The sequence below is a fragment of the Lipomyces tetrasporus genome, assembly GCF_029532465.1.
Source record: "Lipomyces tetrasporus strain NRRL Y-64009 chromosome Unknown POJ06scaffold_10, whole genome shotgun sequence".
Classification (NCBI taxonomy): domain Eukaryota; kingdom Fungi; phylum Ascomycota; class Lipomycetes; order Lipomycetales; family Lipomycetaceae; genus Lipomyces; species Lipomyces tetrasporus.
The window spans coordinates 870,562-896,775 of record NW_026611605.1 but is presented as its reverse complement, the minus strand read 5'-3'; the positions used below and the strand labels follow the sequence as shown (position 1 = coordinate 896,775).

At 45.9% G+C, this 26,214-nt stretch overlaps 9 protein-coding genes across 9 annotated transcripts; 5 read left to right on the top strand and 4 right to left on the bottom strand.

The window, feature by feature from the left end:
- The first annotated feature begins 525 nt into the window (after positions 1 to 525).
- POJ06DRAFT_260687 (P-loop containing nucleoside triphosphate hydrolase protein) lies at positions 526 to 4,503 on the top strand. Its single transcript, XM_056188517.1, has 3 exons — positions 526 to 1,248; positions 1,300 to 2,923; positions 2,983 to 4,503. Exons 1-3 carry the CDS (start codon positions 685 to 687, stop codon positions 4,341 to 4,343), a joined length of 3,549 nt encoding a protein of 1,182 aa, XP_056041457.1. The 5' UTR covers positions 526 to 684; the 3' UTR covers positions 4,344 to 4,503.
- Positions 4,504 to 5,820: 1,317 nt separating this feature from the next.
- POJ06DRAFT_26873 (uncharacterized protein) lies at positions 5,821 to 6,622 on the top strand. Its single transcript, XM_056189327.1, has 3 exons — positions 5,821 to 6,000; positions 6,081 to 6,164; positions 6,225 to 6,622. Exons 1-3 carry the CDS (start codon positions 5,901 to 5,903, stop codon positions 6,527 to 6,529), a joined length of 489 nt encoding a protein of 162 aa, XP_056041456.1. The 5' UTR covers positions 5,821 to 5,900; the 3' UTR covers positions 6,530 to 6,622.
- A 267-nt stretch (positions 6,623 to 6,889) lies between these two features.
- Positions 6,890 to 8,279, bottom strand: POJ06DRAFT_26715 (uncharacterized protein). The gene is made up of 6 exons (XM_056189213.1): positions 7,959 to 8,279; positions 7,838 to 7,868; positions 7,769 to 7,777; positions 7,624 to 7,686; positions 7,536 to 7,568; positions 6,890 to 7,475 (listed from the first exon to the last, which is right to left on the bottom strand). Exons 1-6 carry the CDS (start codon positions 8,011 to 8,013, stop codon positions 7,157 to 7,159), a joined length of 510 nt encoding a protein of 169 aa, XP_056041455.1. The 5' UTR covers positions 8,014 to 8,279; the 3' UTR covers positions 6,890 to 7,156.
- A 1,754-nt stretch (positions 8,280 to 10,033) lies between these two features.
- POJ06DRAFT_260664 (uncharacterized protein) lies at positions 10,034 to 11,731 on the top strand. The gene is made up of 2 exons (XM_056188516.1): positions 10,034 to 10,538; positions 10,588 to 11,731. The coding sequence occupies exons 1-2, from the start codon at positions 10,215 to 10,217 to the stop codon at positions 11,392 to 11,394; spliced, it is 1,131 nt and encodes a 376-aa protein (XP_056041454.1). The 5' UTR covers positions 10,034 to 10,214; the 3' UTR covers positions 11,395 to 11,731.
- Positions 11,732 to 11,838: 107 nt separating this feature from the next.
- On the bottom strand, positions 11,839 to 14,256 carry POJ06DRAFT_283293 (glycoside hydrolase; the record flags this gene model as incomplete). Its single annotated transcript, XM_056190096.1, has 1 exon — positions 11,839 to 14,256. One exon carries the CDS (start codon positions 14,254 to 14,256, stop codon positions 11,839 to 11,841), a length of 2,418 nt encoding a protein of 805 aa, XP_056041453.1.
- Positions 14,257 to 18,812: 4,556 nt separating this feature from the next.
- On the top strand, positions 18,813 to 19,426 carry POJ06DRAFT_26617 (complex 1 protein-domain-containing protein). Its single transcript, XM_056189134.1, has one exon. The coding sequence runs from the start codon at positions 19,095 to 19,097 to the stop codon at positions 19,395 to 19,397; it is 303 nt and encodes a 100-aa protein (XP_056041452.1). The 5' UTR covers positions 18,813 to 19,094; the 3' UTR covers positions 19,398 to 19,426.
- A 431-nt stretch (positions 19,427 to 19,857) lies between these two features.
- On the bottom strand, positions 19,858 to 20,981 carry POJ06DRAFT_260658 (ribosomal protein L35A). Its single transcript, XM_056188515.1, has 4 exons — positions 20,755 to 20,981; positions 20,614 to 20,691; positions 20,436 to 20,544; positions 19,858 to 20,374 (listed from the first exon to the last, which is right to left on the bottom strand). Exons 1-4 carry the CDS (start codon positions 20,771 to 20,773, stop codon positions 20,257 to 20,259), a joined length of 324 nt encoding a protein of 107 aa, XP_056041451.1. The 5' UTR covers positions 20,774 to 20,981; the 3' UTR covers positions 19,858 to 20,256.
- Positions 20,982 to 22,097: 1,116 nt separating this feature from the next.
- On the bottom strand, positions 22,098 to 24,719 carry POJ06DRAFT_278024 (origin recognition complex subunit 3 N-terminus-domain-containing protein). Its single transcript, XM_056189732.1, has 6 exons — positions 24,459 to 24,719; positions 23,780 to 24,408; positions 23,570 to 23,729; positions 23,404 to 23,517; positions 22,773 to 23,353; positions 22,098 to 22,717 (listed from the first exon to the last, which is right to left on the bottom strand). The coding sequence occupies exons 1-6, from the start codon at positions 24,588 to 24,590 to the stop codon at positions 22,204 to 22,206; spliced, it is 2,130 nt and encodes a 709-aa protein (XP_056041450.1). The 5' UTR covers positions 24,591 to 24,719; the 3' UTR covers positions 22,098 to 22,203.
- Positions 24,697 to 26,188, top strand: POJ06DRAFT_26558 (SCO1/SenC-domain-containing protein). The gene is made up of 5 exons (XM_056189089.1): positions 24,697 to 25,138; positions 25,196 to 25,405; positions 25,461 to 25,533; positions 25,593 to 25,838; positions 25,898 to 26,188. The coding sequence occupies exons 1-5, from the start codon at positions 24,794 to 24,796 to the stop codon at positions 26,050 to 26,052; spliced, it is 1,029 nt and encodes a 342-aa protein (XP_056041449.1). The 5' UTR covers positions 24,697 to 24,793; the 3' UTR covers positions 26,053 to 26,188.
- Positions 26,189 to 26,214: the final 26 nt, after the last annotated feature.

Genomic DNA, 26,214 nt, shown 5'->3' with positions numbered 1-26,214 from the left:
ACTGAGCGACACGTTGGGTTTTAGCCAGGTTCTCTTCCAGTGTCGTTAGTTGGCTCTAGCGCTTGTGGTTTTAACAATTCACAATCTCTCTCTTTGCTAGTAGGCGTTCTCTCAGCATGGGTGACGACGGGTATGATGAGAAGTCACCCCTCGTGAGAATCGAAACAGCATCGTCAAGGAAGGGTTCGTATAGCATCAGTGGAGACGTCTCGACCCTTCTTGACGTCCATGCCGATGAGTTCAGTCATCTCCCCACTAGCGAGGCTAGTATTCTTCGCAACCAAGTTGTTGTGGAGCCAGTCAACGCGTCGTTTCTGTCTATGTACAGATATGCGACCAAGAGCGACGGAATTTTGCTGATCCTAACGGCCATTGTCGCAATTGCGGAAGGAACAATTCGTCCTCTTATTTCCGTCGTATTTGGAACTCTCACAGAAACATTCACCAACTATGCACGCCAACGTAGTTTTGATCAGGAGTACTTTTACAACTCGACAGAAGGATTTTATTCCAAGTCTAATATGACCTTCTTCAACTATACGAGCTATAACGTGAACGAATATGGTGGTCCATACGAGTACGACATGTACAACATGACCAGCATTCAATACGAGTATATCTCCCCTGAGACGTTCCAGTCGCGCGTGAATAATCTTACCTTGTATGTTATACAATTTGCTATAGATGCGGCTGCGACTAACATTTGGAAGATACTTTGTCTACCTGGGGCTTGCGGACATGGTGCTTTCTTATATCTCCATTTACACTTTCATTGATCGTGGTCAAATCCTCGCAGGTCGTATTCGTGAACACTACCTTACAGCAACTCTCAAGCAGAATATCGGATACTTCGACAAACTGGGCTCTGGCGAAGTCACCACACGTATTGCTTCGGACACGACCCTCATTCAAGAAGGCATATCTGAAAAAGTCTGCTACGTCCTCTCCAATCTGTCCACGTTCGTTATGGTATTCATTTTGGCTTTCACAAGAATGTATATTCTCGCCTTCATGATGACGTCCATTGCGGCGGTTGTCGTTGCTTCCTTCTTTATTTCGTCGGGATTGATGAAGAAGTATTTTAAGAAGTCCATGGATGGATACTCTGTCGGTGGAACTCTAGCGGAAGAGACGATCTCGAGTATTCGAAATGTTCAAGCATTTAGTATTCAGGACCGTCTCGCAGCGCAGTATGACAAGTTCCTAGAAGTCAGTGAGCACTGGGGCATTAGAGCCGGTTTGTCACTCGTACGTTTTTTCTTCGCTGCGTGGTGGAATGCACATTAACGCCGGTATTAGGGAATCATGACCTCTCTCGTTTGGTTTGGCTGCTTCAACAACGATGCACTCGCATTCTGGCAGGGTACTCGGTTCATCAGAAGCGGGCAGGCGACTGTTGGACAAGTGATTTCTATCCTGTTGCTGATGAACCAGGGAACTTTGGCGCTCTCTGCTATCTCTCCTCACTTTCGAAGCATCACAAGCGCCGTTGCTGCTGCCTCCAAGATATTTGCTACTATCGACCGTGAATCAGTCGTTGACTCGTCGTCGGATCAGGGCATCAAATTAACTGCTGTGCGAGGTGACATTGAGCTCAAGGACGTCAAATTCATCTACCCATCCAGACCAAATGTTACAATTTTGAACAATTTTCATCTCAAGATTCCGGCTGGAAAGACAGTTGCGTTAGTAGGTGCGAGTGGTTCCGGCAAGAGCACAATAATTGGCCTTCTTGAGCGATTCTATCTCCCTGTTGGCGGCGAAGTCCTGTTCGACGGTGTTAATATCGAGGATCTTAATGTTCGCTGGCTTCGACAGCAAATTGCACTTGTATCCCAAGAACCGACGCTTTTTGCTTGTTCCATTTACGAGAATATCGCCCATGGCCTTATTGGTACAAAGTATGAGAATGCGTCTGAGATTGAAAAGCGCGAGCTTGTTGTTGAGGCTTGCAAGCAGGCCAATGCGATGGCATTCATTGAGACATTCCCTGAAGGGTTAGACACAAACGTCGGAGAGCGCGGATTCTTGATGTCGGGTGGTCAAAAGCAGCGTATCGCAATTGCCAGAGCAATTGTGAGCAACCCAAGGATTTTGCTGTTGGACGAGGCCACATCGGCATTGGACACAAAGAGCGAGGGAATTGTTCAAGACGCACTTGACCGTGCGGCAAAGAACCGAACGACCATTGTCATTGCTCATAGATTGTCTACGATCAAAGACGCTGATTTGATTGTTGTGATGAAAAAAGGTGTCATCAAGGAGATGGGCACGCACAATGAGCTATTGCAGGCACAGGGAGAATATTATGACCTCGTTGAAATGCAGAAGATCGAGAAGCAGAAGAAGGAACTCGCTGTCCAGGATCAGGCGGCTTCCGATGACGAGCCTGACGAGAAAGCTGAGTTCCTGGAAGACTCGGTCTTGGGTCTCGCTCGCTCGAAAACGACGACGTCAGTGTCTAGCATGGTTATTGCCAACACACCCATGGAGGAAGAAATTGACGACTCGAAGTACAGCACATGGGAACTATTCGTCTTTTTGACCAAACTTAGTGCACGTGAAAATGGAGTCAATATTCTAGCATCTTTTCTCTCTTTAATCAACGGTTTAGGATTCGTTGCTCTTGGATTCTTCTACGGTGCGGCAGTCGAAGCCTATACTCATATTCCGGACTTCGATTACGTGAATTCAGAGATAAACAAGTACGCTGGTCTGTTCTTCATGTTGTCTATTGTCGTTTCAATGGCCACTTCCGGCTCGCAGGCTTTATTTTCCTATGCCTCTCAAAAGCTGGTTCGCAGAATCAGATATTTGACTTTCCGACAAATCTTGCGCCAAGATATCGAATTCTTTGACAGAGACGAGAATACTACCGGTGGCCTGACGACGATGCTCTCCCAAGGGGCACAGGCTATTGAGGGTAAGATATCTAAGAATTTCGTTTCCCAGGTTGGAAATGTGAACTAATTTGTAATTCAGGTCTCACTGGCGCCACTTTTGGGCAAATTATGAATTCTGTCATGATTATCCTTTCAGGCAGTCTTGTCTCCCTTATTATCACCTGGAAGCTCGGTCTTGTCTGCATTTCTACCATGCCAATCCTTATTGGTGGTGCCTTCTTTAGGCTCTGGATTCTCGCTCAGTTCCAAGGCAACATGAAGAATGCGAATCAGCAAGCCAATAGCTACGCCTGTGAATCTGCCACTGCTATCCGCACGGTTCTGTCGTTGACCCGCGAAAAGGACGTTCTCGAAAAATACCACAGGAATATTGATGAGCAGCATCGCATTAGCAGGCCGGCAACTAACAAGTCTGCCATTCTGTACGGTATCTCGCAGGGCACTCAGTTCCTCATTTACGGTCTCGCGTACTGGTATGGCAGTACTTTTATCCGAACGGGCGAGTACACCGTGTTGCAGTTCTACATTGCCTATATCACGCTCATAATTGGTGCGCAAAACGCTGGCATGGTGCTTTCGTACGCGCCGGATATGGGTAAGGCCAAGTATGCCGCAGCAAATATCAAAAAGCTTCTCTCAACTGTACCGAAGGTAGATACTTCGAGCAACAAAGGGAAAGTTCCCGAGGACGTCCAAGGTGAAATCGAGTTCCGAAATGTGCATTTCCGGTATCCGACTCGACTCCAGGTGCCTGTGCTTCGTGGTCTGAATTTGACAATCAAGAAGGGACAGTATGTTGCGCTCGTTGGATCTTCTGGATGCGGCAAGAGCACGACTATCGGCTTGATTGAAGCCTTCTATCGGCCACTCTCTGGACAGATTCTTCTCGATGGTCAAGATATTAGTGAACTCAACATCAACGCGTATCGCGAGCAAATTGCTCTCGTGCAGCAAGAGCCCACGCTTTATGCGGGTACCATTCGCGACAATATTCTGTATGGAACGAAGGAAAATGTGTCAGATGATCAGATCTATGACGTGTGCCGGGAAGCCAACATCCACGATTATATCATGTCTCTTCCAGACGGATATGACACGCTTTGCGGTTCCAAGGGCACACTTCTCTCCGGTGGTCAGAAGCAGCGAATTGCGATCGCCCGAGCGCTTATCCGCCAGCCAAAAGTTCTTCTTCTCGACGAAGCAACCTCGGCACTTGATTCAGAGTCCGAGAAGATCGTCCAAGCTGCCCTTGATGCTGCGGCGAAGGGCCGAACGACGATTGCGATCGCCCATCGGTTAAGCACGATCCAGAATGCTGACGTTATCTATGTATTCGAGAATGGAAAGGTCTTGGAGTCTGGCACGCATCAGGGACTGTTGGCTAAAAGAACGAAATATTATGAGTTGGTACAATTGCAAGCGCTAGAGAACACTGCTTGAAGTGATTGACTGGATTGAATTTAATTTTTGGTACATATTACGGGTTTTAAATGGGGCACATATAGATGAAGGTATTTTTGGGTTGCATTTTTTTTCGGTACATAGATATTGATATGCTATTTGTTAACCTGCTACAGCAAATAATGTTCTATTATTAGCATAGTATAAGACAGGAGCAAAACAGCTCAAGCCCAAAACATTGATAAGATTAACAGCGAAGAAGGTGTCGAGACTGTGAATTTAGCTCAGGATAAGCAGTCCAATATCTTGTGAAATATACGTGAGTACAGGAATTTCTTCACCTCATATTATTCGATATGAGTATCTATGTAGAATGGCGGCTTGGGTCTCCATTGACAGGTTCCGATAAGCTGCTGTGCAAAATTAGATGGATTTCATGGTTGTCGAGGAATTGTACAACTGCGTTTAAACGGTCGTAACGTCTTAAATCCGAATTTTTCCAGACGGACGCGATTTTGTGATGTTCCTTTCAATACAAATACATCGTCTCCTTGTGATAATGTAGGTGCTGGAATAGCTTGCTCTGGGTATGATGCCTGTGAATAGCGAATTTGGCCCCCCAGCCCATTATGGAGACGGACCAGTTCTGAGTGTGAAGGTATTTATATGTTTTGCAATCTTACAGTGGGTAATCAGGCCAATGTAGAGACAATGTCGCAGTAATCATGTGACCAACGCTGACCAGGTTAGATTGGTAGTTGTCCAAGACTAATTCCATAATTCAGCAATTCAAGATTAATTTCCAAGAACTGTAGACTGTAGTGGGTGATAGATTCCCTGGTATTGCCATGCTGGGATCGATGATGTGACTCGTTGATATAGTGCCATAGCAACTCGCAAAACATTCACACGTCATTGTGGTGCGCTGATAATCCGAGCAAACTCTTCGCGATGATCCCAAGATGATAACAGTCGTTCAGGATAAATACTGCAGGATTGAATAATTGGGGGGCAGTAGACGGACCTTCGCAGACGCTACTGAATATACGACATCCATGTGTATTCTGTTGTGACTACTGCTTTTCGTAACTTTTGCTAGTTGGTACTCTCCTCCGTCATTGTGGCAAACTGTCCGAATTAAGTTGCAAGAATAATTCAATTCATATTTGGCGCACTATTAAAATAGACGGTGGCTTGGTGGTGAGCACAGCCTCTTGCTGCTTCCTGGGTGACGCGTCTATCGTAGGGCGCTCACAAAATAAGGTTGACGTTTGCCCGAAGCGGATTAGCTTTCATCAGCGTTTTTTTTGGCCGTGCCTGTCCTGGCCCGAAGATTCGCATGGCGGCTTTGCAGCAACAGGACTTACTCCCGCCTGCTCCGCTTACGCCGCCCATCACTCAAACTAAACTGGCTACTGGACGAGTGCGCAGTCTGATTTATATATCGTCAGACTATATTCAAAGACTCCGCGCATCCGCTGTTCCACATTACATTTTTGAGACGCAATCGAACGACTAGCAATCGCGAGATTAGCGAGTGATCCTGTATATCCGCCTACCGACAACCAGCATTCCACATATATATACACATTCAAAATGTTCTTATTACGACGCGGAGATATTACGTACGAGATGCTATTGTCGAAGCGGGACGACAACGACGACCCAATCGACAAGACAATTTCGTTTGCTCAATGTAAGACTTCAAATTTCGTGCCTGGATGATAAAATATTCGCGCTTCGACAGAGCGATGTAGGCTAACAGACGCTATCTAGCGTTCAGGAGTTGGGACACTTGCATGAACAACCTGGGTTGCAAGATTATCGCTATCATCGGCATTGTTCTCGCCGTCATTGTCGGTAAGTCCGGATCAGAAACCCTTCTCGATCCTACGTCGTGCTAAAGACATTGATATATAGTGTTTACAATCATCACATGGATTATTCGGATTATCTGGTGCGGCGCAGAAGCAGGATGCTGGCTATGCGGCAAATGCTGCAGCTGTTGCTCGTCCGACAGTGGCCGACGAAGTGGGAAGTCATCAGTCAACGTGTACAATATCCCACAGCAGCAGCCGTACTACATGGGGCCACCTGGCGCTCCTCAGCAGCAAGGACTGCCGCCTATGCCTACGTATGGCAATGTCAGAAAGAGCTATCAGCCTCTGAAGGACGATGAAATTGAGATGGGCAGAGTTTCTAACAATAAGTATCGTCAGTACTAGCCGTTCGGTAAAATAAATGGCTTTTGAAAAGTTCACATCAAATAAGTTGTACGAACAAGTTATGCGCATTCTAAAATTTCGTCCCCCTAACATAGAGGTCCAGGGGCATTGAAACGAGTTTATACATGTTGGTTAGGAACGTATGGAACGGTCTGGAGGGGAATGTTATTTGGCTTTTACTTCTACTATATTGGTTGCGGCACTTGTTTATGTAAAATTTGGATGGTTAAATTATTTTCATGTCGTGGAACAAGGATTCTGCTATATACTGTTCTGGCGCGCGTGCATACAATAACGTCTACATGACGTTCCCGGAAGATTATAATATTAGATTCTACCTTGTTGCTAAACGAAAATAATCTTACGACGCTTCTGTTAGCCACTATGCTCATGAACAGACTATTACTACGTCAAGAATTGAAGTACAAAACAAAAAGACAGACCCAGCAAACCTAACAAACGGCGAGCTAACCGAACTTGCGAATACAAATACAAATACAATAGGCATTATACCGCGAAACACCCAAAATACAACCCAAGTCCGTCCTGATTACTTAACCCCATTTTATCGTAACGTATATCAGACACCACCTTCCAGAGGAGCAACAAAGACAAACTACATCCAAATTACACATGCTTTCCATTCGCAGCCAAAGCCGGAGGTGGTGACGTTGGCGGTGGATAGTTCTGCATTTCGTATGCCTCGCCAGATCGCTGCTGGTAAGGACTGTTATAGGATCCTTGCTGCATCGTACCTGGCTGCTGCGGTTGCTGCTGATAATTCTCGTTATACGCGTATGCTGGTGGCGCAGAGGTTCCTTGCTGAGGATACGCGCCCGCATAGTACGCTCCCGGACCGGTATTCTGAGATTGCACTGGCGCTGGCCCCTGATTGCGCCAGCCGCTTCCGAAACCCATCCACTGCGTACCGTACGCTGGAGGCAGGCTAGTCATCCCACATTAATATGCCAGACCATATAGCAAAAACTTCCACGAATTAGCATACCCAGATTTAGACCTCCGTCGATTTCGCATGCAACTATTCATCAAATTAGCATCAAGTCACATATATATCTACCACCATGTAGACTTACATGAACAGCCAAAACAGTAAGAGCGCAATGACAATGATAACACCTAGTAATATCCATCGACCCCTATTCACAGTCTTAGGATTAAGTTACGGAACCGTAGAGATCAAAGCGTTTGCTTCGATCCTGACGCTGCACAGAAACGTACCAGTAATACCTATTTCAATCATTAGCATGCGTAAAATACTGAATAAACAACCAACCCAGACCAACGTACCACCCTGAACAAGTTCCGTAATATTGACAGCCTATAAAGCGAAGTTAGCGCGGATCAATCACTACGAAAATGCTAGTCTTGGCGAACGCATTCGCCGCCCCTAACCAATACGGCAGCGCACCATAAAACTGTCGCGTATCCAATGTAGAGCGAGGTTCTAGTGTGGTAGGCGCCATGATTAAGCGGTTGCCGTGCGTGTCTATGTCGAGTGAATGGAACAACGAGATTGCAAACGTGGAGTTCCGGAATTGGACGGGGAACAATTAACGCGTATTAGGGTCGCTGAGAGATGCGCAGCTTGCGATGATTATTAGATGGAACTAACCGTGTCGTGCAAAACTAGCCTAAACAGTCTTATTGCCTTTATGTTCCGGACAAAACGTCCTTCAGCGAGATGTCGTGGGTAACTTAATGGTCGGGGTCTTTTTGTTTTATACTGACTGCACTGCCTCGATGATCGACTCGCGAGCTATTTACTGCGGCACGTGACTAGACTGCTTTTTCTCACCCAAACTTATCAGCCCATCGCCGTCACACGTCACGGCTGTGCTGGGCAGAGGCTGTGCCGGCTACAAATACGGCTCATGACATCATCGGATTTCAGCCATCAGTCTAGGGCTGTTGACGATATTCGACTTGGCGAATATTATTCGACCGATTATCGGCGTCGAATACGATATCGGCCAATCCCCCGGCGTCGAATACGAATATCGAATATTATTCGAAACATTCTTCGACCGTCGAATCGAATATTCGACATATCGTGCCGATATTCGATATTCGACAAAGTATTACATAATCAACCGTAGAGAAATGAATTCAGTGGGATTTCAAGCTGCAAGACGCACTAAGCCTTCGTATACAGGCATTTGCCAGTGATAACAATAGTTGTCCGATTTGCTGGACGTTTTCAATACCAGCGTCCCGCCCTTCAAGCCAGGCTGAGATTAGAGCTGCACGATTTTACGCTGTAGAAGTAAAACTTCACTATCGTAGCCGTCGTTGAGGGCGAGATAGTTTTGGCGATACATTCTGGTTTCCATTTAACTATGAGAGTCAATAAGCGCTGGATACTTCGTATACAAATCTATACAAAAGAACTGAGAGCTGGTAGAAGACTTCGGGTCCCGAGGGTTAGATATAGGTTTTCGGCTCGATGAACTAGCCTTTAATAGGAAGTGAATTTACTTATTTAAGTAATATCACGTGATTTGGGCCGATATTCGATCGAATACGAATATTCGAGCCGATATTATTCGACCTAAACCTAATTTGTCGAATACGAATATCGAATATTATTCGAATGCCTTTCAAAAGTCGAATATCGAATACGAATATTTCGTATTCGAAACAGCCCTACCATCAGTATATCCTTGACAATATCAAAGCCGCTCATATGGTTCGATATCAAGACGCATCCAAGAATGTAGCATTTGAGGTACGGGATCTCTCATTCATACCTAATTGCTGGAACTAGTTAACGCTCGGTTTCTAGGCAGATCCAGCATCACAGTCAGTTGTTTCCTGCAAACACATCTTTCCTCGCAATCTTGTAAAGCTTGAAGATTTCGTGTGATACAAAGGGTAATCCGTATGCGAACTTATCAATTTGCCATCAGCAGTGTGTAAATGGACAGTTTCGACTTCAACTATTATGGTTGATGTTTGCGTATCGAACTCTTGAGACAGTTCTGGGAGTCAGTCACTAATAGATGTTTCGATGTATCCGGTCTCAGATTGTGCTCGACGGGGACACAGCTAGACGTCATAATCCGCCAGATCAATGAATCCCGACTTGGCGGATTTGATCTCGCCGGCGCCATTATCAATCACCAATGATATTTTGATGATGTCCCTAATTCAAATAGTCACTCTGAAACTGGTGTACTTCAAACCGACTCGGCCATGAAGACTGTGGCTAGTCATCCAGCAAGCGATGAAGTACGAGAATTGAAAAAAAAAAAAAGTCCTTATGTGGCTTCGGACGTATTAAACTGAGCATGCACTGCTTAATACTGCACCTGCACTCCACAACCAAATTCTCTAAGATAATGTGGCTTATCCGATACCGATTCTTTATCAGATGATCGCTAACCTATCACTGTGGGTTAGGGCATAGTCGGAGAATCAGCCAATCGGACTGTGACATGAACGAGGCCTCGCGCGACGAACTTTATTTCGGGGCAGTATTTTGCGGGACCTTTCTTACTGATAAGTTCAAAGATCGTTGCAGTTCCTGAGTAAACATTGGGACAGCGATCCTGCAGGTTCTAGTGTGAGCGTATTCCAGATCCGCGCAAATAGCCCCCAAATATATAGCCTTGCTCGCCCACCCATAGTTGGGCGTCTGGTAGAAACCGAGAGCCTTATAGAAGAAATGGGTGAAAAGAAGGAAGTTGTGGTCATTGGAGGTGGAATATTCGGAGTTAATCTGATTGCGAAGTTCAGAAATGCATATCGTTCCACTACAGCGAACATGCATATTACGCTTATTGAAGCCCGAGACGATTTTGTTTATTCCCCTCTGAATATCCGCAATTGCATCGAGGACGTCAGCGACGTGTTTATCAAGCCGTACGACAGACTTTTCTTGAAGAAGCCGGCACTGGGAAGAGTGGTCTGTGGTCTGGCTACTGGCGTTGATCAAGACCGGAAGGTTGTCTTGCTACAGAGTGGAGAGGAAGTTAAATATGACATTCTGGTATGCAAGCTATGTTCAGGTGTCCCCGAGAGAATGCTAATCGATGTAGGTGCTAGCCACTGGCACGTCGTTTGAGGATCCTAATAATGTTCCACGCTCCAACCATTCAGATGTACTGAAATATTTTGCTGAAAAGCGTGAGCTCATTGAAAAGTCCTACAGTATTCTTCTTATTGGAGGAGGTCCTACTGGTGCTGAACTCGCTGCAGAAATTGCAGACAGATACAGGAGCAAGAAGAAGGTCACTCTCATTCATTCCGGGCAGTTGCCTTTGACCGAAGTCTACTCTGTGTCCCTTCGTCAGCAAGTCTTGACTTACCTGCTACAGTCCCGAGTCACAGTGCACCTGAAAGCCCGGGGAACAGACAACGGAGATGGTACAGTCACAATGGTCAAGGCCGAACGCGGTAGTGACAAGTTGACCACGGACGTCTTAAGGGCTGACGTGGTCTTCCATACTATGGCTACCAAACCAGCCACGGATATATACCCTGAAGCATGGAAAGATGACCGGGGTTGCGTTCGCGTTAGGGATACTCTGCAGCTTGTCGACGATGATTCCATCTTCGCGATTGGCGACCTGAACGACATCAAGGAAGGCAAGACCGCTGGAAAGATTCACTACTCGCTGCCCGTGGTGTACAGCAACATTCTGTCTCTTGTCAACGACAAGAAGCCCAGCAAGGTTTATCATCCTCCTGCAGAATTCATCGCTCTTACAATGGGCAAGTACCGAGCAACTGGACAAATCACTCTGCCACTGGTAGGACCAGTCGTTTTGCCCTCGTGGTTGCTTATGAGCCAACTGGGCAAGCATATTAATGCTGAGAATGCTGTCGCTTCTGTTGGATATTGAGCTTTTGCGGCCAAAAATCGGGGGTGTCTACGTTTAAGTTTTCTTGTTTTTTATTTTTTTTTTCCTTTCCCGGTCGTTGGGAGTTTACTAGTTCGGTTTCACAAGTTATGTGTCATTTTTGTGCAGCATGGTAGAGTTAGTTTAGCACATTATAATCACAAAAGTCTGCATTAAGTATTGGGTTGATAAAGTTGGCTGCCGTCGTTTTAGCAACTGCAATGACTTTAGCCGAATTCACCAAAAATGCTCTAGACAAAGAAACAAATACAGAGGTCTCCAATTTCGTCTCTATGGAAGTTGACATATTGCCATCGGCTGCGGCTTTGAATTACTAAACGCATTGTATTACTTATGTGTTAAAACAAGCTCATCTGACGTTACAGGCCATATTAAATAATTGCTTTTCTCGAATGACTTCTAAATAACCTCTTTCATGTATCGGTCCTACACCTTAACTCCACAGTTCACGCCAGCAAGTAGGTACTCAAGTACCGCATCAAGGATGTCTTTATCCATATCTATAGCATGCAATCGACTGACCCGGTCTATACGTGGCACATCAGCAGTAACGGCAGCCCAGATCGCATTTTTTAGAGAGAATTCAACCTGAGCACGTTGAATGATCGAGTATATATGCGGCACTGGATCGAAACTGTCCAGCTGAGGGTTGGCCCCAATCAGGAGGGAAATTCTTGAATGAAGTGCAACGTCCTCAAGCTCAACAGTGAGCGCGCCAGACACAACCTTGGAACTGAATTTGTGCTCTTTGTCATTGATCGACACATGAATTGAATCTGGTCCACTGTATCCACGAAAGCGAAAGATCCATTTCCGGGTCTTTGAAATATTATTTCGGTAGTATGCTGGACTTATGGACACAAGACCATGCTCCTGGGAAAACCTTATGCTGGTCTTGTTCCAAGAAATGTCTTGGACCCTGCTACTTGTGCCATCATCCTCGACTATCTCAAAAAATCCATCTGCTCCCACAACAATCAAGACCTCAATCGCATCAGGAATGGGGCATCCATTTTCGGGGACTGCTGCGGCATCTAGTGGTATAATAGCGCCTAATGGAGCCAGCACTGGATACTCACTGAGTGGTCGATGCAGCCAGAGGTAACGATCTCCTTCATAAATGGTACCCGTGAAAATGTCTACATATGTCCCAGGGGGCAGCCAGCCACGAACCCGAGCAAGACGGGTATCTGAACTCCTTGGCGTCGTAATGGGAACGACGATAAGCTCAGAACCGAAAAAGTACTGATTTGGAACACAATAAGCTTCATCTCTTTCCGGATAGTGCCAGTACATAGGTTGAACTATGGGCTCGTTGTCAAGTGCAGCCCGAACGTTCATTGTGTAGAGGTATGGCACCATCCGATGTCGGAGACGTAAGTATTTCACCTGTATATCCCGGGCTTCCCCTTCGAATTTCCATGGTTCCTTAGTATTCCAAATATTTGCCGTTGAGTGGAGTCGCATAATGGGCGAGAAGACACCATATTGCACCCATCGAGTAGAGAGCTCGTCATTTCTCTTGCCAAACATGTGACCTCCGATATCGTGACTCCACCAGCCGTAGCCAATATTCGACGCCGTATTGGTGAACTCTGGCTGAAAATCCAATGACGCCCATGTGACAATTGTATCACCGGAAAACCCAATAGGGTAGCGATGGCTTCCTGGTCCGGCATAGCGCGAGAAAGTGAGAGGACGTCTACCATCTCGAGCGTTGTCTAAGAAATGGAAGTGATTGAGCATCCACAAGGGATCAACTCCAGGAACACGAGAATAACGGCCTTGCTGCCAATCTATCCACCAAAAATCACAACCTTCATCTTCGATTCTTCGGTGTAATATATCAAAGTAGGCGTCGCAGAACGCAGGGTTGGTGATGTCGAAAGGGATCCGATCGTTGTTCGAAGTATCAAGATTCAGAGCCTCGGCCATCTCTTTGTATGAATCCTCATAACTATGGACCCCATCAGCTGGGTGATCATTGAGCGTCAGTCGCAGTTTGCGCCGATGAATCTCGGAGCAAAACGCAGAAGGCTGAGGAAATAGATCTCTGTTCCAGGTATAACCAGTCCAGCCACTGGATCCAGCATTGCGAACGCGCTCATCATCAACAAGATGCCAGTCCATGTCAAGGACAGCAACAGACAGTGGAACACCTTGTCCTTCAAATTGGTCCATTAATGCGATGTACTCGTCTGCGCGATAGGCATAGTATCGGCTCCACCAGTTCCCTAGAGCCCAGCGTGGCAGTAGCGGTTGAGAACCGGAGATGGAATAGAATGCTTGAATGCTTGCACGATAGTCATGACCGTAGGCAAAGAGGTATCCATCGACGTAGTGGCCCTCCCTTCTACTTCCCACCCAACCATCGTCAGTGAATAGCATGCTTGCCGAGTCGTCGACCACAGCGAAACCACTGCGGGAGAGAATGCCTGGCCCCAGTGGAATCCGACCATCAGCCTCGTCAAGTGTACGAGCAGTTCCGCCAAGATCTGTGACAGCTTCACCAAAGCGCCAGAGACTGCGATAATTTGTGATTTTTCCCAGAACCTGGGCGGTCAGCCCACTAGCACTGAAAGGCTTCTTATCGTAGTAGAGGTGGAATCTATTTGTGATAATCTCGAGGCCCTGGTCATCATGGTCGACGACTCGGAACTTAGGAGTCGGAAGATCTCGATTGATGGCGAACGTCGATGCGCGGTCTTCGAAAACACCGTCCGGAGCCCATTCGAACCGGACAATACCGTCAGTGAGAACTGTCAGTCGATATTTCGCTCCTGTAGTTGTTATTATGCTCTCCGGCCTCGCTTTAGGGCGAGCTGAAAAGTTGCGTCGTTGCATGTCGGGCGCCTCGCGAAACTGGTCAAACAGCGTTAGTAGAACTAAGTATCCCTTTATACTTCAGATTAGTAATGTGCCACTTCAGTAGTAGCGGAAGGCTAAATGATGAGAAATACAGCAGTTCTCCAACAACGATACCCCGCAACGGAGGTATTTTCGGCGAATCGCAGATGAACGGTTGACATTCCGCGCAATAGTTCTTCTAACCGTGAACTATGCTCTGTGTTCAGATATTAAGTCAGAAAATCGCACAACTGTTGATTCTCCATAAATCTGTATTCTTGATTAAATCACCAATACCATTACAGTGCGCAGCTGGGTTGTACATCAGGTAGTATCAGTGTGCTACTCCTAAGTGAGCCGCTCCAATTGTCAGCATGAGTGTAAGGGCGGAATGATGAGTTCAATCACAATGTCTTAGCGTTCAATCGCTATCCCGGGCGTATGGTAAGTGCGGAGCTTCTTCGGCAACGTCATACCGTCGACTGGCAAGTTCGTGGTCCGCTGGCACTTCCGACCACATTACATATGAGCGGATATTCCTCGCTCAAATCCCGCGATTTTTCTGCTCATTATAGAATTTGCGGAGCATGAGATGGGCGGCCTGACTAGGTGTTCTTGGCTCCTGGGGAAGGCGGGGTTCGGTTAAGCCACAGGCGGCACTACTTCGGCGGCCCTGCCAACGTTGGTTGGCTGAATTCAACCAATGCCAAATCGAATCACGATGGCTGCGCTATCGTCGGGAAACGCCTGGGTAAACCTCGATCACCGATCGGATTATGATGTAACGATGATAATTATGAATTAATCAAATTTGTCGACACCGTGGTGCCTATGGCGTTGCCGCCTTCACCGATCCGGTTGCGTGACACTTACTTTTCCTACTCCTGCTGCCCTAAAAAAGTGATGTTTTGACTCAGCATGCCAGCGGTTTTTTGACGTCGAATACTGTCCATCTGAAGCTACATTGGTTATTAACGTTTAATACCTCCCAGGCGGAAATCGTACGCCAAATTTTGCATCGTACGACTATTCGTATTACTATCCGCGACCCCGCATACCTGCAGGCAATTGCTCATAATAAGCAGCCTAGTAGACTCGCATCGCCGGACAGCTTATTCATTACTCCGCCTCAGCGCGATTAAGTTGCGCGTTCCCCACCGGATAGGAGGATCTCGATGATACCGAGTTGATTTCAAGCTACTGCGGATTGTAGCACTGAACAATCACAATATTCTCAGACATTCTGACATCATAAGTAGATACTTTGCGGGTCCTAGTCAACCATTTACTTGCTAGAAAATTAAGTTAGGTTTACTGTATCAGCTTACTCGATCGATTCTATGCGTTGAGACTATTGTACTGCTCTACAGTTGCGTGTGGATCCTATCCTCTTGGAAAAGTCTTATTGACGACGAGCACGTGTATCTTCAACCGCTGTCTTATGCATATGTCGTATTGAACATCTCGATCTCTTAAAGCCTCCTTCTGCTTTTACACTATGACTGTTGGCTCTGGATAGTGGATACTGAAGCAAGCCGGGATACGAACAGTGGAGGTAACACCGGCCTGGGAGAATCACTGGCGTGTCGAGTTTCCTTTCAGCAAATCCCGCGCTTTCTATTTTTTTGCTAGTTTTCATTTTTGGCACGTGCTTATAAAAATGTTGTCGCATTTCACGAATCCTTGACTGCCACTCTTCAAGGACGGATTATGAGTCACAAGTTGAAAGGAGTGTCATTCTGCGTCTTTCATACGATATATGTTAGACTAATAACTCGCAAATTGATTCCACCGTCGTATAACGGCCTACGCAATCAGTGCGATTCAGGTGTACTCCAGTCAGTCAGTGTGTTGCACTCGGCTTAACTAACGTTTGCTTGTCCGATCAGCTTCCTGAACGTTCTGTTCTCTGACGCGCGAGATCACTTACAGAAGATGACGTTACGACACTAGAGCATGCGTAATGCGAATAATATATGTTTGCTATCAAAATGTAGGCGTAGAATTGCTACCTCAGCGCCTCTATCCAAAGTAATTATGCGACTGGTGGAATTCGCCGTTCCAGTAATCCAGTCAACGAAGTCTTGTGCGGTTAGTGCTGAGAGTGATTTCGCACTCAATGCCGATAGATTCAAGATTCGGAGAAAAGATCAACAGGCCTTTAATGTGTACGATGATGACTGTCAAAGTATTTGTGCAAGATTTCGTTCACGAGTTTGCAGGCCGGTCGTTAGGATTATGCGACCGAGTTCAGCGACTGCGTACGACATGACATCACAGGGGCATGCACCTGAGCCGCAGCACAAAGCTTGGCATCAGTGCGATGCCTCATTGATTTTCCTAGCGAGTCGTCCGCGTTTGCTCCAAGAATCGTTTTTTCAGGTTTACTGGTCTTTGCTAGACCTTCCTGCTTTTCTCAGGCTCGCGTGTTTCTGGTCCTGAATTACGCGCACATTCATAGTAGAGCCTGACAGTAAGCAGGATCTTGTCATCTGTCAGGCAGACGTTACGCTTTTCATGTGATATTTCTCTACATCATTGCGCGATTCACTCCTGTCCTGTCTCCAGTCCAGTTCAAGGTCAGTCTCCAGATTTTCAAATTCATATGTTGTCGCGTCATGTTGCAGTCACCCAGCATGAGAATCAGCTCCAAGCGCTTCGTAATCGTCGTCTTACTCTCATACTCTCCAATCCGGACCAGCTAGTACGCTCCTCGACAGTCTAATGCGAAAATGACCTTCTCTCCGCCAGCTAGTTCAATTACTCCAACATAAGCGCCAGTGGCGGAACGTGTCGATGCTGTCGACAAAGACTTTAATGCTGTTTATGTTTGTTGATGTGCACACAGTATATTCGTTACACCACCCAACCTCCCTTATAGGACGAGGCTTTCCTCTCTCTATATATGTGCATGTACAAAAACTATAAAGCCACAATATCCGTGTATCCGTCTATCTTATATCCGTAACCGACTTACGTAGTTGTACGAAAGAGCTGTCAAAACTATTGAATTGCGCGAGACTCGAGCTAGCGTAAAGCCGTTTGAGTTTTTGCATGCCAATTTCGATGGGTTCAACCCCGCGGGCCATCCTGTCTTTAACTGGTTAAAGTAAGCCTGTACCTGTTTAAAATGCCTTGTGTATCTAATGAAAGAGTTCACAAGAGCATATGCGTAAGTAATGTTTAAGAAAAGGTGAACAACGCTCAAATTCCTTAAAAAATTTGCATAAATCACAAGATGGCAAGGTGCCGAATTCAGTCTCGAAGGAGAACTATCTTCTGGTTCCATTGGCATCGGTGGCGGTGACAGTCCACTTGGGCAAGCGGGACATAATAATTATAAGAACATTTGTGCCTGGGGTGGACGCAAACAGCTCGTCAGGGTTGGGGCTAACCTTCCATACCAGCCTGTTCTATGGCTAACGGTCGTCAGTCCAATTCATAATCAAGGTGATGATGACCATCCCAACATCCCGTTGGCCGTCGACCTAGTCGCCAATCTTTCTTGCTTGCTGGTCCTCGTAGCCGGTCTGCTCATGCAGTACGGCAGACCAAACCCTGTCACGATCCAGCCTGTGCTCGTGGACAGTCACTGACCATATCCGGCCTGATCCGCACCATTCTCGCCTGGTCCTATCTCACTGTCGCTGCCATTACCGTGACCTGTGGTCATGTATCCTGGATATACCCAGCCGAAATAGTCCCACTCCGCGTCCGCGCAAGATCAGTCCCTCTGTACTAGCGTGCAATTGTTGTCAATTTTGCGCTGGCATTTGCTGTCCTGCCGATGCTCCGTTCTCCGTTCCATGAGCTGGCGTATGTTTTCCTCAACGGGTTCAATGTGGCGGCGTTTTATTCAGGTCTTGATTGCCACCCACCCGAGTGCACGTAGCGCATCCTAGACAAAATAGTTACGAATAAGCTCGATCTACTGGCCAAAGATTTGGAGTTGGGAAATAGAAGGTCCAATCATCGGTGAGTACCTCATGCAAGGCCAAGTGGGATTCATTGCACTTCGGGGGGGTCCGATCTGACGGCGTGTTCGTTCTTGAGCCAAAGATCAACGATGATATCTTCGTTGACGCCGCAATCGTCGATCGAGCGTCCCTCCCGATACCGATATATACCCTGCGTGCCATATGATTCCCGCCACAGTACCAGGGCCTGTACATTGGAACGTCCCTTGTGACAGTCTTCACCCGTTGGGTACGGCTGCAGTTGATGACGGACCTGACGAGATCTGGATTGCCAAACTGCCTTTACGTGCAACATTTGTAGACTGAAGCAGACATTAGATAAAACCGAATTAAACTTATAAGAGGAGTGGATCAATTGATTAGCATTGTAAGATACCGGCCCGGTCACTATTCAACATTAGCAAGTCGAAGTTGGTCGGGCACCATTACGAGCATTGATTAGGGTTCCGGACCGATTGCGATGAACTTAGGCCAAACAGAGTGCTCGCGGCAAACGAATATCCGCTTTTTCTTATTTCGTCCGTTTGACGCGTATAATTTCTATTAGAATTAGTAATATGCGCACTTGGCACTTGGCCTAGGAGCTTGACGTGGTTGGTCCATATTCGAGATTCTGGATAGTCGTCCTCACACCGCGTGGAAAAAGAGAGTTCGAGTTGTTCGTGTGTGGCGCTCCAGTTTCGTTTCTCTGATGACAGCGCATACCTTCATCGAACGTCCCCGGAGACTAAATCCATTAACAACGGTCAAATATTTCTAAGAACATTTTTGATTATACTGGCAAGTGTAGCATTGCTTTGGCCGTACTAGTCATCTCGTGCCTTATCAGAGACTTGTCAGAACGATCACCTCGCCACAATGTCATCAGCAGTTTCTACTGCCTCGAATACTTCACAAGCTGTTCTCTCACTTTACCGTTCGCTTCTACGGACATCGCGGAGCTTTGAAGGTTATAACTTTCGCGCGTATGCTGTTCGGCGGACACGGGACGGATTTCGCGTTCACAAGGATGAGACGGATCCGCGGATGATCGAGATCTTATTACGGCAAGCTGAAGAGCAGCTAGCGGTACTTAAGCGCCAGACGGCCATCAGTCAAATGTACAAATTCGACAGGGTTGTCGTTGAGACGTCCCCTAAGAAACATGTTGTTCCTTCATGAGGGCTAGTGTACGGACTGTAATAGTTCCTGGTACCCGAGGCAATTCGATCACAGGGGAATCAGAAATCAGAAGTTGGATAGTGCGCATTATACATAGAAAGGGCATTTTCCGGAGCAAGTCTAGCAGGTTGCTTTGGTCCGTATGGTTTGGTTTGGAAGTAATGATGTCGACCACTGTTTCCGATCTGTGGTTCTTCGTATCTATACATGTAGTATGCAATATATTGTACATAAATCTTTGTCATATAATACTCATCTTCGCTCGGTATACTAAATGCATCTTGCACATAGCATAGTTGTACAATAACGTTTGGGATAGCCAAGGCTGAATGGACGGCGCGCAATCTCACTTATGTATGCGCCTGACTCATTTATGTTATTTTTCTACGCCGTGATATGTTCGCCGCCGCAAAATAGTACTGTTCTGGTTCCACTCCGTTTTATCTGCTCGTTGTCTGCCTGGTCTAATCGTTGATGCAGCAGTCTCATCCATTAATACAGTATCTATGCAGACGTATCAAAACTCTTGATCATGGCAATTCTACTCTCACTTTCGCCTTGGTTATCAGCAACGCAAAGAAAAGTACCAGTCTGTTTACGTCGGACCATCGGGCCATCTAGCCTTTGGATGATCATCGTTACGAGCAACCACTCGTATTGTTGGTAGACTATTCCCAAATTCGCTGCATTTAGATAGAAAATTAGAATAAGTCTGTTGTCCGATTACGAGTGTATTTAATATAATACAAATATGAAGTAATGACTGCCCGCTGTACTTTTGATATGACAAACCCATTGCACTCTACTTCCTATCTTCAGACTCCAAACCCACGTCCTCTGACAAAATAAATGTTATTAATTAGATGTTCGATGGATATAGCATGATTCGGACGCTAGCGCCGAAGGTCTTTGGCGGAAGGTTCGACCGGAACTTAGCCCGGACGACACCGGAGTTGCCGTGGGAGCGGGTGACTTTGCTGTAGTTACAGTTAGCTGACCATCGCTTGCACAGAATTAAAACGCTCCAAATTTTCGTACCCCCATATAACTCTGATCTTGGATCCCTTGATCTCCTTCTTCGCTCTGTAGACATAAGCGACACGCTTGCCGAAGTAGAACTGCGCCTCCTTAGGGGTAGAAACTCCCTCTATGACATCAACCAGTAAGCGACGAGCCCTCCAATTCCAAAAGATATGCATCGACACAATTAACGTACCAATCTGGATCAAGGACACACCGGGGTGGCTATTTCTCTTGCCCCGCTGGTGAGCGATGTGCTTGCCCTTGACATAGACTGCCATCATGGTTAGCAAAATCAAACTGCTTGATAGCTGTATTTCAACAATTTTATACTTACGTCTGTGAGTTTCCGGCATTGCTGATGTAAGTGTGATTGTCCAAAGGATTGGGACGCGAAGTTGATCGTAGAACAAGGAACAAGCAAGGCCTTCGATTAACCTCTCGCTACCGTCCGCTTCGATGTGTGAGTGCTGTGTGGACAGTGGCTTAGAGGCCGGCTGGCGTTAAGCATGATGCCAAATAGTGACTGCTGTAGGGTTGCACCCTATTAATTTATACCCTAACTTCCCAGCTAAAGATTTTCGCTAGGGTTTCCGTCCCACCCCTGAATGAGGCCAACTATTTAAGCTGACCTTCCTCCCGTCTGTTTCGGATTTTTTTTTTTTCTTTGACGACGTACTTCAGTAAGATCCCCCCTAAATGCTTTGCCGTTGTTATTAGCTAGATTATTCGATAGGTGCTAACTCCCTCTGCAGTAGGATCATTTCTATAGGACACGTCTTTCTTTGAATTTTTCAAAGAAGCCACTGAATCCAACTTGGTTGATGAGTTACGCACCTTCATGCTCTTGAGTGAGGCTATTTTTTTGCCAACAATGCGCTCTGGTTTTCTGGATCGTTGTCTCTTTTGGGCTGCTTTTCGGATACTTGTTGTCGCTGGGTCCTATTATGCATTTTGCAGATTCTCTGCAGATGTAGATGGATATTCGATGATCTCTACCCTTGTCGTCTATGTCTCTCCGGAGAACAGACCTTGGGCGGGCATGAATGGTAGTCTGACAAGTTCATGATTCATTTATTTTTGTTTTGTTTCCTTTCCGTTAAGGTTTACGCGATGGTATATTGTTTTTAACGTCCGATGGTGTGGGTGTTCCGAATCTTGATGTGACTGATCTGTTGATATTACTTTTTTTTCCGAAATAAAAGCTTCATAAACTCATGATGTCTACTTTTCCAACATTTGCCCTGCTATAAGTTGGAGTTTCGTTCCTATCGCGAAAAAAAGTTTGCGTTGACTATAAACATTCCGTTATTAACGGGCCGATTCTCCATGTAACGTAGGGTATGGGTATTTGGGACGTATTGCTATTTGGGACATCTACATCCCCTCTTCCAACTTCAACACGTCTTTTTTCCAGCAATGGGATATCGAAGAAGCAAAAAAGTCATGGATCGTGAAGAACAGATGCAAATGGCTCTGTTGGCCCTGCAAAATAATGAGTATACCAGCGTTAACGCTGCTGGTGCTCAATTTTCATGTTACTCGATCTACGCTTCATCGTGCCGAGGATGGTACAAAGAAGCAGGTCACAAAACGGCCTCATGGACACCCACGCAAGCGCAAAATTGAGGAAACTGAGGAACCAATTGTAAGAGAAGACAATGAAGAATTATCTGGATCTTGTAATTCTTCTCTAGTGGAAAGTATAATGTATTGAAATGTGGAAGAGGGGATGTAGCCGTCCCAAATACCCATACCCTACGTTACAGACAACTTTATTGTTTTATCATAAACCGTCCCACACCATTTTTTGAAGTACAGCTACTGTAGCCTTGTTCCCACCTCGTTTACCTGAAGTTTCTTTTAGGAAACCAAGATACTTCAACTCACTCATGGCCTTATAAAACAAAGCAAGAGTCTGAGACTCCGAGAACGTCGACTGTGATGCAGTCGACGCAATCAAATCACTGTCGTTGAGGCCTTCATTTGGTGCAATCGAAGAGCCATTGTCCGTGGTTTCAGTATCGTTGTTGCCAGCTAAAGTTTGATGAAACGCGGTCCAATAGTCGTAGATATTAATCAGCAAACCTGATTCTCTATATAATGTGTGAGCAACAGAAATGAAAGGCCGCTCGAACCCTGGAGTCTCCGATGGCTGACCGAGATAGTACGACGGCTGCATTAGAGCTTTCTCTATCGTCGATCTGAACTTCGGCGCAAACACGTTCTCGCACAACGACACGGCGTCGAAAACAAATAGCTCATGAAAGACGATATCGGTATATGGGTTCAAATTCGCGCTAATACAAAGTCAATACCGAAGTTGTTTGGTAAAATGCCATAAAACTGTCATACTCAAGAAAGTCCCGTATCGACTTCGAGATATTAGATATTAGTTTCGAATGACTCCCTTTCCCGCTAGTTGCACCGATATTCCAACTGTCCTTCATCATCCGAATTACAGAGCCCTTGTCAAATTGCTGATCAATAAGTCTCGCGAGATTATCAATTGTGGATGCGCTCATCTTCGTTATGAACAGGATAATCTCCCTCACCAATGGACTGTCCTTCAATTTGCCGGTAATTGCATCAGCGTAGAATTCGGCGCGAGTACGTTTCACAGTTGTGCTGCGATATATACTGCTAGCATCCTGCAGTACGTCAAGTAGCTTTAAAGCAGTGCTCTGCCTTGATATGAACTCGTAAAATTGCTTCTGACAGGAGCCAACAAATGACACTAATGATGTCGGATCTGTAAGTAATTTGCGAATCTGCTCGATATCGCAATCTTCTTTCGACATCATATCATCAATATAAGACTTAAAGGACGGAAGTGTGCGGAGCGCGACGATGTGGTTCTTCGATTGTGCGATAGTCGGAGGGGGTGCAAGCATTGTGCTCAAGGGATTGGCGAAGAAGTGTGCCATATTGGCATGCTATTTAATTTGATTAGCCAGCACTCTGTCAGTAACTTCGCGTTACGTGCCTGAAATGCTAAAGTGAAGGTCTCGAGATTTTTTGTATGATTGTTGTATCTTTTCAGCAAGCTGCGAAATAAGCTGGGACCTAGTAACAGCTGGGTGCTGCTAGATAACACGATCTAGAACACTGTCAGCATACACCACTCTTGACGGGCGTAAATTTTTCTGTACCTCATCCAGAAGTCGGGTCAGGCCATCGTCAGTGCGCAGAACGTCGAGCACTTCGAAGTCAATCATCCTCATTGTTCGTTTCGGGATCTTGGTATTAAAGATAGGCAGAGTTGTGGCGATGCCAAGCAGAAGAACAAACGGGAGACGATTTCTGTAGAGGCTACAGTACTTGTAAATTCTGATAGATTAATCGTTGAGCAGAGTACTTACAATAGCATACGTATAACCTCCGGTAGTAAGTTACCCTCAGACCCGTCCGCGTCTTGGACTATGACGACAATCTTCTGTACACTTTCGTGCTTAAGCAACCAGACGACCAGCAGATCCAAATCGTAGCTTAGGCGCTTGTCTGTCTGATCGCTTTGAGCAGCAGTATTAATCGGGGCAGTTATTCCGTCGTCGTCATCAGATTTTCGGTGGCCCACTAATTGGTCGATAATTTTGCGTAGAACATCCCTCAAGTTTGACGCATCCCGTAGCGTCACGACAACCGTGGCGACTTTTTGGCATTCCCTCTCTTCAATATACTTGCTCATATTTGTGAATAGACGCGCATGGTTAGAGATATTAGCACCAGCGAGGACAAGTCCGACTGGCAACTGAGGATACGCAACGTCGTCATAATCCTGTGTCGATGTCACATACTTCCATACGCGCTGCAATGTTGATTGATCCAAGTCATTCAAAATTCTCTCAATATTTGCCTGTACAGTTGCTATAGTTTCCGTGTATAGTTTCCACCGATGAGCAATATGAGAGTCTGTCTCTGGGATTGACTGATCCAAGCTAATAAATGGATGGTTTCTCTTCACCTTCTTTGGCTTTATTAGGTAACATGTCTAATATTTGATTAACATCGTGCATCATACGGTTGTTATCAATAATATACCTTGTGCACATCTCTGTCAGAGATCAGTTCAGTATGATCTGTTAACTCGCCATTGCCCGACGACAAGCGATCCGCAGATGGTTCAGCCACCAATTTCCGCTTCGTCGGAGTCTCAGACACAGATTCCGGCATTAATAATGTTTTTTCGGTCTGAATGTGTGCGGTTCATATCTTTAATGTCTGACGGTTCCCTTTGTGATGGGCCGATAAGTTTGGTGAACAATCCAGGGGGTCGCGCTGGCGCAAAGCCACTAACGCCGCAACTATTTCAAGTTCAACACCTCTGAGCCAAACTAGATCAAGATCATTGGAATTGCAATCCTCACACTACATCAATGTTGGCGACGAATAGAGCTGTCATTTCACAGCTTGTCGGAAGTTGCCGACACACCGCATTGCTATACTCACCACCAACTAGATCGGTTTCGCTCATTTCGACGAAGGATGATGTTGGCAATGCAATCAGGTTGCGGAGGGTCTTGGGCTGTGCCGTTCATAAGAGACAGTTTTCTATAACTCATCTAAGATTTAACGAGAGGAAGCCGGACGAAAAGAAAGCGGACGAAGACCTTGACGCCTTAGTTACCGGCAAAAAAAGACCTATGGCTGAGACAGAGCCCACTGATGAAGAAACGGTGGTTTTCAAAGTTGCAAAGCCAAAGAGGAGAAATCCACTGGGAGTACGTTCTATTCCTTATATTATACTAATGTTTGTATTTAAAGTAATGTGACTTTAGTTTTTCAATGTCGCAGGAATGCTAATTTTTGCGGGCGGTCTTGCATTATTAATCAACTACAAGAGACGTGTGCAACGAGCGGTCGACGCTTATAAAGAAGAGCAAGAGAGCGAGTCATTCGGCAAGGCATTGATAGGCGGACCATTTCAGCTCATAGATCAAAATGGAGGTATCTTTACGCAAGAAAACCTCAAGGGGAAATTTAGTCTTGTAAGTTTGCGATCAATGGGCCATTGCGACCACTTGATTAATATGCGGCATGCAGATCTACTTCGGGTTCACACTATGTCCAGATATCTGCCCTGAAGAGCTCGACAAAATGAGTATAATTATTAAGAGTGCGTCATATTCAAATTGTGTCCTTAGACTCTTTCGCAGATTGACTAACTCCGACAAGATTTGAGAAAGCAAGGAATTGACATAGTACCGATTTTTATCTCTTGCGATCCGATTCGCGATACTCCTCCAGTCATGAAGAGATATTTGGAGGACTTTGATATTGAAGGTATCGTCGGCCTGACGGGGTCTTACAGCGATGTTGAGGCTTGCTGCAAGGCTTACCGTGTGTACTTCTCAACTCCCCCAGATGTTACGGCTGAAGACGACTATATTGTGGATCATTCGATTTTCTTCTATCTTATGGGTAAGAGGCTATAAGCAATTGATTTTCGTTCAGGAATATCTAATAGAGCTTTAATTCAGATCCGGAGGGCGAGTTTGTGAATGTCTTCGGTCGACGATATGACGCAAACGGAGCAAGTGAAGAAATTGCCAAGAAGATCCACAAGTGGGTTCCCGCGAATGACCGTCGTGAATCTGCTTTCCAGAAACCAAGCCTATGGAAGTTTTGGGAGTAATGCGTATTGTCAATTTGCACCTGTCATACCGATTGTAAATACTTTTGGGGTAACGAACGAGTGACAAAGTCCCACATGGTAATTTATGCCCTTCTCATGATAATGCAAGGTAAATTAACTTGTCCATTTCAATTAATACTCATTCATACCCAACCCGCGTAT

Bases quoted from the DNA above. Each gene is read 5' to 3' on its own strand.
- POJ06DRAFT_260687 (XM_056188517.1), top strand. From the start codon at position 685: ATGCGGCTGCGACTAACATTTGGAAGATACTTTGTCTACCTGGGGCTT. The intron at 1,249-1,299 runs GTACGTTTTTTC...CGCCGGTATTAG, and splicing joins TTAGAGCCGGTTTGTCACTC to GGAATCATGACCTCTCTCGT. The intron at 2,924-2,982 runs GTAAGATATCTA...TTTGTAATTCAG, and splicing joins AGGGGCACAGGCTATTGAGG to GTCTCACTGGCGCCACTTTT.
- POJ06DRAFT_26873 (XM_056189327.1), top strand. From the start codon at position 5,901: ATGTTCTTATTACGACGCGGAGATATTACGTACGAGATGCTATTGTCG. The intron at 6,001-6,080 runs GTAAGACTTCAA...GACGCTATCTAG, and splicing joins GACAATTTCGTTTGCTCAAT to CGTTCAGGAGTTGGGACACT. The intron at 6,165-6,224 runs GTAAGTCCGGAT...ATTGATATATAG, and splicing joins TGTTCTCGCCGTCATTGTCG to TGTTTACAATCATCACATGG.
- POJ06DRAFT_26715 (XM_056189213.1), bottom strand. From the start codon at position 8,013: ATGGCGCCTACCACACTAGAACCTCGCTCTACATTGGATACGCGACAG. The intron at 7,869-7,958 runs GTGCGCTGCCGT...TTCGCTTTATAG, and splicing joins GGATACGCGACAGTTTTATG to GCTGTCAATATTACGGAACT. The intron at 7,569-7,623 runs GTAAGTCTACAT...TTTGATGAATAG, and splicing joins TTACTGTTTTGGCTGTTCAT to TTGCATGCGAAATCGACGGA.
- POJ06DRAFT_260664 (XM_056188516.1), top strand. From the start codon at position 10,215: ATGGGTGAAAAGAAGGAAGTTGTGGTCATTGGAGGTGGAATATTCGGA. The intron at 10,539-10,587 runs GTATGCAAGCTA...TAATCGATGTAG, and splicing joins AAGTTAAATATGACATTCTG to GTGCTAGCCACTGGCACGTC.
- POJ06DRAFT_26617 (XM_056189134.1), top strand. From the start codon at position 19,095: ATGTCATCAGCAGTTTCTACTGCCTCGAATACTTCACAAGCTGTTCTC.
- POJ06DRAFT_260658 (XM_056188515.1), bottom strand. The intron at 20,545-20,613 runs GTACGTTAATTG...TTGATGTCATAG, and splicing joins TGTGTCCTTGATCCAGATTG to AGGGAGTTTCTACCCCTAAG. The intron at 20,375-20,435 runs GTACGAAAATTT...CTGTAACTACAG, and splicing joins AAGATCAGAGTTATATGGGG to CAAAGTCACCCGCTCCCACG.
- POJ06DRAFT_278024 (XM_056189732.1), bottom strand. From the start codon at position 24,590: ATGCCGGAATCTGTGTCTGAGACTCCGACGAAGCGGAAATTGGTGGCT. The intron at 23,730-23,779 runs GTAAGTACTCTG...CAAGTACTGTAG, and splicing joins GAGGTTATACGTATGCTATT to CCTCTACAGAAATCGTCTCC. The intron at 23,354-23,403 runs GCACGTAACGCG...CAAATTAAATAG, and splicing joins CCTTCACTTTAGCATTTCAG to CATGCCAATATGGCACACTT.
- POJ06DRAFT_26558 (XM_056189089.1), top strand. From the start codon at position 24,794: ATGTTGGCGACGAATAGAGCTGTCATTTCACAGCTTGTCGGAAGTTGC. The intron at 25,406-25,460 runs GTAAGTTTGCGA...TGCGGCATGCAG, and splicing joins TCAAGGGGAAATTTAGTCTT to ATCTACTTCGGGTTCACACT. The intron at 25,534-25,592 runs GTGCGTCATATT...AACTCCGACAAG, and splicing joins AATGAGTATAATTATTAAGA to ATTTGAGAAAGCAAGGAATT.